The 11218-nt window shown below is 33.2% G+C and overlaps 1 protein-coding gene across 1 annotated transcript; it reads left to right on the top strand.

The window, feature by feature from the left end:
* Positions 1-4957: 4957 nt before the first annotated feature.
* LOC130801053 (uncharacterized) lies at positions 4958-7082 on the top strand (the record flags this gene model as incomplete). Its single annotated transcript, XM_057664813.1, has 5 exons — positions 4958-5410; positions 5724-5900; positions 6102-6178; positions 6452-6593; positions 6654-7082. Coding segments are annotated over exons 1-5 (1278 nt in total), but the record flags the coding sequence as incomplete, so codon positions are not given.
* Positions 7083-11218: the final 4136 nt, after the last annotated feature.

Raw genomic sequence — 11218 nt, 5'->3', positions numbered from 1 at the left:
ATATATATATATATACATATATATATATATATATATATATATACATATATATATATATATATATAGATATATATATATATATATATATATATATATAGATATATATATACATATATATATATATATATATATACATATATATATATATATATACATATATATATATATACACATATATATATATATATATATATATAGATATATAATATATATATATATATATATATATATTATATATATATATATATATATATATATATATGTTTATAAGTTTATTTCTTATTTACTATGAAAAATATAGAAATATGACATGAATTAAGTTTAGGTTATACTTATTGATTTAATTTGGATTTAATTTGTTTAATTAGATGAGTTATACAAAGTTTGTTTCAAGTTTAAAATTTTGACCTTAACCTCACTCATTCAAAAAACAGATCAAGTCGGGTAATCCTATTTAATTTATTCTGTTAAAAGTCTTAGAGTAAACCCACTTATTTCGAATTTGTTCACAAAGTAATTGAAAAAATTGTTCTCACTTTCCGACCTAGATGTTGTTCTATGCAAACCACCCATATAAAGATCTCTAAAATATGCGGGCACCCACATTTCTCTAATATCATACATACTATTCAACCAGTCATTAGTTCTTAAATTAGCATGCTCATAATCTGACATCATTTTTGACCACTGATCTTCAAATTCATGGGGCTCATTATCCTTTTTATATACAAGTCTATTAATTCTTCTTAAAAACTCATCATCATTACGTAACTCAATAGAAACTTTATCAGTTAGTTTCTTCATTATATGCCAACAACAGAATTTATGAATAGACTTGTCAAAAACATTGGGTAGAGCAATTTTTATGGCTGGATCTTGGTCTGTTATAATGGAATCTGGTTGTTTTCCATCCATTGCTCTCAAAAAAGATTCAAATAACCAAGTATAAGAAGATATATCTTCCCTACTAATAAGACTGACAGCAAAAGCAACATATTTTTGTGATGGTCAACACCCGTTAAAGGAACAAAAATTTGATTATACTTGTTAGTACCATAAGTAGCATCCACAGATATCGAATCACCAAACAATGAATAGTTTCTCCTACTAATACCATCTGCCCAAATTGCCTTCGATAGAGATTTAGTATCATCAACCTCAAAATCAACAAAAAAAAACTAGGTGAAATTTCTTTCTTCTTAACAAACATTTGCCCATCAAATTCATTAATAAAACACTTTAAATCCCTATAAAAGTTTTTAAAGTTATCAAGTGAAGCACCTACTTTTAAATAACTTCCTACTTGTTCTTTCCACATCCTATATGAACTTGTTGGACCTTTATTCACGTTCAAATTGTTCATAATGTATCTTTTTTGTCCACTGTTTAAACTACATGACCCTTTTAAATGTTGCCTAGAAATAGGTGAGGCAAGAATGTGGCTATGGGCTTCAATAAACTTATAAACCCAATATTTACCCTCTTTAGTCCTTTGAAAAACAATTTTAGCATAACAATCTTCACGAGTTACAAGCCTTCTTCTCAATGCACCTAATTTCTCTTCCCTCATCCCTTGTTTATTACACAAATAGTATTTAGATGTAACAACACCTTTATAGACTTTCTTAGTCCCTGATCTAATGTCAAAACCACAAGCCTTAGCATATGTTTCATAGAATTTTACCCCTTCTTCTAATGAATCAAAAGTTATATGCAATACTGGTATCAGATTTTTCTCACAATGAGGGATGAACTGTTTACGATTAAGGTTATGAGTAGGTGTACCCTGAAACACAATACCAGCAATATTGGTTTCAACAGAAAGTAACACGTTTTTAACAAAAAGTAATACATTTCCAACAAAAATTAACACCAAATGTCTTATTATCATCATAAATAAACTTACATATAAATGTTCACATAAAGAAGTGGGTGTAAAAATCAAAGTTTATAAGGGTTCCATATGCTCAGTTAAAGATGTTCCAGCCTTATCATTATTATTTTGCACTGCAACCTAAAGCAAAAGAAAGACAATTTGTATAAAAATCATCACAATTCCTACCCAAAAGTAACAGAGTAACAGGTTCAAATTTCTTAATCTTAATCTTCCGATTAATTATTCCGAAATTTCTTTTCGAATTCCTAATCCTTTGGTTATCTAATTCAAATCACCTTTAATTCCTAAACCTTATTCCGATTTTGTAATTTCTTCCAAATATTAAACTTAAAAAAAAATTATGTATATTTATTCTTAAATTTCTTTATAAGCACTAAAATATTATTTTATTATTTTATACTAGGAAAAGTAAAATTTTAATATTATATTTACGGTTTTATTAAAACGTTAAGTTTCAATTTCGTTTCTTTAAACTAACTTTACTACTTATCATTTTAACCTTACAACTTTGATTTAATTATTTTATATCTAAAAATTAACTATATTTTTCTTATTAACTTTAAGTATAGTTTTAACTAAAATTTTCTAAGTAAACTATCATATTTTCATAATCAAACCTTAATCATACTTTCCCATTAATCTAAAACATTTCATTAGTATAAACTAGAACAAAAATTTGATGAACCAAAATCCTTTCTACATCAATCCATAATGTTCATCACTTACACAAACTATCACCATTTCCTTACACAAGTAAACCTTCTTATACACTCCAAACTCTTACTCATCCACTTACACACAACAACTCTTACACATTCACTTACACACTCTAAATCACTTACACAAGTTAACCTTCTTTTTCATACAATTTTATGAACTAAAAAGTTGCCAAAAACCCATTATAAATACCCCTTCTTAGCCATGAGATCACTTACACCCCCATCATCAAATCTTTCTACCATTCTTTCTTATATCTTCACTTCATTAACATCTCACTAACGTTATACCCTTTTTATTTGTTGAAGAATCAAATGAAGATGGAGCTTGATCTTATCACTTCTTAAGCCAATAATCCTCAACTTTTAAAAAATCAAGTATTATCTTTTGGAGCTTGGATATCATTTTCTTTTGGGTAATTGAAGATCTACTTCTTTGAAACTTGGAACCTTGAAGACTTTCTCTTTTGGAGCTTATTTCTTTGAGTTCTTATTTTCTTATTATTATTCTCATACTTGGTTTAGCACCACCTTTGGAGGAAAATGGTACACATTTTCTTAACTCTCTCGTTATGTGATATTTATTTATGGTTACTCGATAATATAAAAGCATGATCAACATGATTTTATTTTAGTCATTTAAACTTTACATGGTAATATTAAAGTCATATCCAGTTTAGTGATATTTTCGTCAAAACAATAATACTTTTGGGACACTCGAAAAAAAAGTCATATATATGGAAATTTTTGATTAATATGATAATATAAATATATATGAATTTTACTAGTTAAATAAACTTATGTGTTTAAAATGATTCCATATCATCTTGCTGTTTTGATAAAATTTTAATCGGTTTATTGGTAAAATAGTCAAACAAATTTGTTAAAATGCTTAGCGTTGTTTTTCTCGAAAACTCATTTCATTTAGATTTTTGACCCTTAATTACTTGTCGGATTATGTTATTTTATATTTATTATAGATCTGTTTTACTATTTTACTGATTATTTGATAAAATACGTTATTAATATTACTCTTGACTTTTATGATTATTTATGACATAATAATGACTTAGTTTAGCCTCAGGAATCTTAGTATAGCTACGAAAATTTGTTATTTAATTAAGATTAATTTATTAGATACTAGTAATTTGTTTCTATTAAAACTTTAGAATTGTCAAAATTTTGACTAGTGCAAGTTTGACTTATAAGAATGTAAACTATTTCGGTTTAGAGTCTTGTTTGATATTGCATGATATTGATTGTATGACTCTGATAGTAAGGTAACGTCGAACCATAAACCGGCATGTAAAATCCCGGCGTCCTTGTTAGCCGGCACGTAAAATGCGGTGTCAAACAGGGGGTCCGAGAAAAACCCATCCTGTGAAGTCTCGAGCATAACAGTATTGAGAGGAGTGACGACTCCCACAACAGTTAGGGTTTAGGACTATGGTCCTCACCTAACCAGACCCTTACATATATCAGTTGTCATTATTGTTGTGATCTTGTGATGTGCTATGAGGGTACAGTTATGAGGATTAATTGAATTCGATTAAATAAGCATTAGGGTTACCAAGTATGTAGTAGCAGTAATGAACTTCTGCAAGTATTGAGAATGTAACTTAATGGCTTAGTAAAGGTCAATATTGAGTAATAACCTTCTATATTGTGCTTGATGATTATTTTGTAAGCATGATTTAACTATCACAACATAAGCTTGTTGAGAAAATTGTATTCGGCTTTATCGCTGACCGATTTAATCGGCAGTCATCCGTATTATGGATGACAGTATTTTGCAGGAAAATTTAGCTTCAATGATTTTACTTGATGACTATATTGTACTTATGTTTTTTTATCGTATTTAAGTAAACCTTATTTTATATTTTTTCAGTTGTAAGATATTTTTTATTACTTATGTTTTGAACGATTTTAGTTTAAATGGTTTTAGTAGTTCGGCGTTTTACACTTTCGCATTATTTATCTCAAGTATAATTATTAATGTTAATTATGTATCGAGAGTGCCGCTCCTGCTACACGTGGTATCAGAGCTAAAGTTACTCGGATCTTGGAATTTTAGTTCCATGTGAAAGGCTCGATAGCCGACTAAAAAAAAATAAATAAATAAAAAAATAAAGAATTTCAAATTATTTTCAAAACAAGTCTTCCTAAAAATTCTATTTATTTTCTATGTGCTTATGTGACTATGTGTAAAATTACGTGCCAGATTAATTAAGTTAATATGAAAGTTAGTCACATGTTTAAAAAAAAATTTTTTTAGGTAAGAAACGGCGTAACTTCATCTGATCACGAAGCTAGAGTTCGAGAGCTAGAAGCACAACTAGCTCGGATGGAAAGGACAAATGAGCGACTGATCACCCTCATGGAGAATCAGGTTCAACAGGCCAATGACGACGGGAAATACTATAAGAATATGGCATATCATCGTCCGCCGCAATACGACGGAGAAGCTGATCTAGTTCGCTTCGAGAATTGGCTCGCAGAGATGGAGAAACTTTTAGAGGTCATTAACTGTCAAACACACCTAAAAGTAAAGCTGGCTTCCTTTTACCTATCTGGTCCAGCAGAGTTATGGTGGCGTTCTGTCAAGGCCACTATGACTGATACCTTTTGGGATGATTTCTTTATAACTCTTCGTCAACAATTCTATCCGCCATCACTCCAACGGAAAAAGGAGAATGAGTTCTTACATCTTCGTCTGGGTCTTGTGACCGTGATTGAGTACAGTTGTAAGTTCAATGAGCTGTCTCGATTTGCTTCTGACATCGTAAGCAAAGAAAGTGTTCGTGCATCCCGCTTCTTCAAGGGTCTTAATCTTAAGATCTAAAAGGAGATCGGGAAGTATTGTAACTTCCGAGATCTCTACGACCGAGCGCTTGAGTATGAGAGGATCCTTGACAAGGAGGACAGCACCAACAAAAGAAAATTTGGTGGAGGCAACAACAACAGGAACAAGAGGCCGACCAATTGGGATCGCCAAGCCGTTCCAACCAACAACTTCAACAAGAGTCACAGTTTGGAAGTGTCACTTATGTGGTAAGGATCACCGAGGTCGTTCATGCACTGGGAAGATCATCTGCTTCAAATGCAAAAAGGAGGGTCATGTTTCCACTAACTGCCGAGAAGGGATCCAGTTAGGAGCTAGTAGTACTGGTAATTATGGAGCTCCTAGTTCTTCGAGAAATGTTCAGAGTATTGCAGCTAAGAGGACTGCCGGTTTGCACGCTATTAGCAACCATGTAGACAATCTTCATCAGGCGTTTGAGGGTAAGGTCATTTCTGGTCACTTTGTCGTAGGAGACTCTTTGTCTCATATTCTTTTTGATTCAGGAGCTGACCGATCTTTTATCTCTACTTCTTTCCTTCATAAATCCTCTATCTCTCTTAAACCTAAAAAATTTAATCTCCAAATTCTATTACCTGATGGTTCACCATTCCTATGTGACCGTATCTTTCCTAATTTCCCTCTTAAGATTTCAGACAAGCATCTACCTGCCGATTTAATAGTTTTTGAGTTGGGTACATATGATATTATTTTGGGAATGGACTGGTTTGGACGTCATCATGCGGAGATTTTGTGTAAAGAGAAGATCGTTCGGGTTAAGGCTCCAAGTGGAGAATGTTTGATTAGGAAGAATTCTGTGTTTCCCATTCAGACCATTTCTGCAGTTCAAGCCATTGAGATGATTAAACATGGAGATAAGGGATATTTGTGTTTTATTGCTAGTAGTGAGGAGAAAATCAAGTTTAGTCTTGAGGAAACCCCAATTGTTTGTGATTACCCTGATGTTTTTCCTGAGGATCTACCTGGTTTACCTCCAAGGAGAGAGGTTGACTTTCATATTGATCTAATTCCTGATGCTACCCCTATCTCTAAGACTCCGTACCGTTTCGCTCCAGCTGAGTTAGCCGAATTGAAAAAGCAATTGGATGAGTTATTGGAGAAAGGTTTTATCCGACCTAGTGTGTCACCCTGGGGAGCCCCTGTTCTGTTTGTAAAGAAGAAGGATGGAACGATGAGATTGTGTATTGATTATAGGGAGATTAATAAGATCACCATTAAGAACCGTTACCCTTTGCCCAGGATAGATGATTTGTTTGATCAGCTAAGAGGTGCTCAGGTGTTCTCGAAGATTGATTTAAGGTCTGGATATCATCAATTGAGGATAGCCAAGGAGGATGTTCCTAAAACAGCATTTCGGACTCGATATGGACATTATGAGTTTTTGGTGATGCCATTTGGGTTAACAAATGCACCTGCAGCATTTATGGATTTGATGCAGAGGTATCTTCGTCCTTATTTGGATAAATATTTGGATAAATTCGTGGTTGTTTTTATTGATGATATTTTGGTATATTCAAGGAGTAGGGAAGAACATGAAGAACACTTGAGAATGATTCTGGAGCTTTTGAAAAAAGAGAAATTGTATGGGAAGTTTAGTAAGTGTGAGTTTTGGCTTGAGGAAATTTCTTTTCTAGGTCATATGGTGTCTAAGGGTGGAATTTCTGTAGATCCTGAGAAGATTAAAGCAATAATGGACTGGCCGATTCCTAGAAATGTGACTGAAGTATGGAGCTTTTTGGGATTAGCTAGGTACTATAGGAAATATGTTGAAAACTTTTCTAAGGTTGCTTGTCCCATTTTTAAGCTGTTGAAGAAAGGGATACGATTTCAGTGGAATGAGAGGCACACAATTGCTTTCGAGGAATTAAAGAAAAGACTTACTACCGCCCCTGTTTTAGCAATGCCTGATTGTAGCAAGCCATTCGAGGTCTATTGTGATGCTTCATTCGAAGGTTTGGGTTGTGTACTTATGCAAGAAGGAAAGGTCATAGCTTATGCATCGAGGCAGTTAAGGCCACATGAGGTGAATTACCCCGTGCAAGACATTGAACTTGCTGCAATGATCTTTGCTTTGAAGTTGTGGAGACATTATTTGTCTGGGTTACCGTGTAAGATCTACACTGATCATCAAAATTTGAGGTATGTCTTCAACAAAAAGGAATTGAACATGCGCCAAAGGCGGTGGCTTGAGGTAATTAAGGATTATGATCTTGAAATTGTGTACCACCCTAGAAAAGCGAATAAGGTAGCTGATGCCTTGAGTAGGAGACCGAGAGTGTCTGTGAATGCCATTATGTCTGTACCACGGGATTTGTATCGTGAGATGCAGAGTTTGGGATTAGAGGTTTGTAGTCGACACGAGGTTGGTCAGTATTTGGGAACAATGACTATACAACCCACTTTGTTTGATCGTATAATTGAGGCACAACTTGAGGATCCAGAGATTGTTGAGTTGATCCATAGAGTTGAGGAAAATGAGACTGATGCTTTTGAGTTAGGAGAAAGAGGAGAGTTGAGGATGAACGGTAGATTGTGTGTTCCAAATAAATTTGAATTGAAGAATGAGATTCTGAAGGAAAGACATCAAAGTTTATTTCATTTGCATCCAGGTCGAGATAAGATGACTGAAGAGATAAGAGAGATATTTTGGTGGAAAGGTCTAAGGAAAGACGTCTCTGATTTTGTGTCTAAGTGCCTAGTTTGCCAGAGGGTAAAGTTCGAGAGACAAAAGAGTTCAGGGTTGCTTCAACCGTTGCCTGTCCCAGATTGGAAGTGTGACTCGATTTCTATGGACTTTGTGGTAGGGCTACCAAGGACCCAGCGAGGGAATGATGTTATTTGGGTCATTGTTGACAGATTGACCAAGGTCGCTAGATTTGTGCCGATGAAGAATACTTGGGGGGCCAAGCAATTAGCAGATGCCTAAGTCCGAGAGATTGTCAGACTTCATAATGCCGAAGACTATCGTTTCGGATAAGTGATATGAAGTTTTTATCGAGGTTTTAGGAAAAGTTGCAGGAAGCTTTTGGGAGTAAGTTGTGCTTGAGTACTGCTTTTCATCCTACGACTGATGGTCAAACTGAGAGAACTATTCAGACTTTAGAGGATCTTTTGAGATGTTGTGTGTTGGACTTTGAAGGAACCTGGGAAGATAAATTACCGATGGTGGAGTTCGCCTACAACAAAAGTTTCCAATCTAGTATTAGGATGGCACCGTATGAAGCTCTTTATGGAAGGAAGTGCCGAGTACCGTTTTGTTGGGATTTGATGGATAGGACCATTCCAGAAGGTCCAGATGTGATTCAGGAATCCATTGATGCTCTGAAGATTGTTCAACAGAACATGAGAGCAACATAGAGCCGACAAAAGAGTTATGCTGATAATCGTCGAAAGATGTTGCAATTTGAGGTTGGCGACAAGGTTTTCCTAAAGGTTTCACCTACAAGGGGTGTCCAGCGTTTTGGAGTTCGAGGAAAGTTGAGTCCAAAATTTATTGGATCTTTTGAGATCTTGAGTAGAGTTGGGGAAGTTTCTTATGAGTTGGCTTTACCTCCAAGTTTAGCAATGTTTCACAGTTGAGGAAGTATGTTCATGATCCGTCTCATGTTCTAGCTCACGAGCCGCTTTTGTGTGAGAAGTCTTTGGTGTATGAGGAACGACCAATCAGGATCTTAGATACCCGAGTAAAAGAGTTGAGAAATTTGAGGATTCCATTGGTCAAGGTTTTGTGGTCAAACCACGGGGTTGAAGAGGCAACTTGGGAAAAAGAGGTCGACATGAGAGAGCGTTATCCGAACCTTTTTGGTAAGTCCTAGTTTCGGGATGAAACTATCTAAAGAGGGAAAGAGTTGTAACAGGTTCAAATTATTTAATCTTAATCTTCCGATTAATTATTCCGAAATTTCTTTTCGAATTACTAATCCTTTGGTTATCTAATTCAAATCACCTTTAAATCCTAAACCTTATTCCGATTTTGTGATTTCTTCCAAATATTAAATTTAAAAAAAAAATTATGCATATATATATTCTTAAATTTCTTTATAAGCACTAAAATATTATTTTATTATTTTATACTATGAAAAGTAAAATTTTAATATATATTTACGGTTTTATTAAAATGTTAAGTTTCAATTTCGTTTCCTTAAACTAACTTTACTACTTATCATTTTAACCTTACAACTTTGATTTAATTATTTTATACCTAAAAATTAACTATATTTTTCTTATTAACTTTAAGTATAGTTTTAACTAAAATTTTCTAAGTAAACTATCACATTTTCATAATCAAACCTTAATCATACTTTCCCATTAATCTAAAACATTTTATTAGTATAAACTAGAACAAAAATTTGATGAACCAAAATCCTTTCTACATCAATCCATAATGTTCATCACTTACACAAGCTATCACCATTTCCTTACACAAGTTAACCTTCTTCTACACTCCAAACTCTTACACATCCACTTACACACTCCAACTCTTACACATTCACTTACACACTCTAAATCACTTACACAAGTTAACCTTCTTTTTCATACAATCTTATGAACTAAAAAGTTGCCCAAAACCCATTATAATTACCCCTCCTTAGCCATGAGATCACTTGCACCCCCATCATCAAATCTTTCTACCATTCTTTCTTATATCTTCACTTCATTAACATCTTACTAACTTTATACCCTTTTTATTTGTTGAAGAATCAAATGAAGATGGAGCTTGATCTTATCACTTCTTAAGCCAATAATCCTCAACTTTTAAAAAATCAAGTATTATCTTTTACTTGGTTTAGCACCACCTTTGGAGGAAAATGGTACACATTTTCTTAACTCTCTTGTTATGTGATATTTATTTATGGTTACTCGATAATATAAAAGCATGATCAACATGATTTTATTTTAGTCATTTAAACTTTACACGGTAATATTAAAGTCATATCCAGTTTAGTGATATTTTCGTCAAAACAATAATACTTTTGGGACACTCGAAAAAAAGTCATATATATGGAAATTTTTGATTAATATGATAATATAAATATATATATGAATTTTACTAGTTAAATAAACTTATGTGTTAAAAATGATTCCATATCATCTTGCTGTTTTGATAAATTTTTAATCGGTTTATTGGTAAAATAGTCAAACAAATTTGTTGAAATGCTTTGCGTTGTTTTTCTCAAAAACTCATTTCATTTAGATTTTTGACCCTTAATAACTTGTCGGATTATCTTATTTTATAGTTATGATAGATCCGTTTTAATATTTTACTGATTATTTGATAAAATACGTTATTAATATTACTCTTGACTTTTATGATTATTTATGACATAATAATAACTTAGTTTAGCCTCAGGAATCTTAGTAGCTACGAAAATTTTTTATTTAATTAATATTAATTTATTAGATACTAGTAATTTGTTTCTATTAAAAGCGTAGAATTGTCAAAATTTTGACTAGTGCAAGTTTGACTTATAAGAATGTAAACTATTTCGGTTTAGAGTCTTGTTTGATATTGCATGATATTGATTGTATGACTCTGATAGTAAGGTAACGTCGAACCATGGACCCGCATGTAAAATCCCAACGTCCGTGTTAGCCGGCACGTAAAATGCGGTGTCAGACAGGGGGTCCGAGAAAAACCCATCATGTGAAGTCTCGAGCATAACAGTATTAAGAGGAGTGACGACTCCCACCATAGTTAGGGTTTAGGACTACGGTCCTCACCTAACAAGACCCTTACATATATCA

The sequence above is a fragment of the Amaranthus tricolor genome, chromosome 15 (assembly GCF_026212465.1).
Source record: "Amaranthus tricolor cultivar Red isolate AtriRed21 chromosome 15, ASM2621246v1, whole genome shotgun sequence".
Classification (NCBI taxonomy): Eukaryota; Viridiplantae; Streptophyta; class Magnoliopsida; order Caryophyllales; family Amaranthaceae; genus Amaranthus; species Amaranthus tricolor.
Note: the sequence above shows the minus strand (reverse complement) of the source record. Positions and strands in the feature narration are given on the sequence as shown.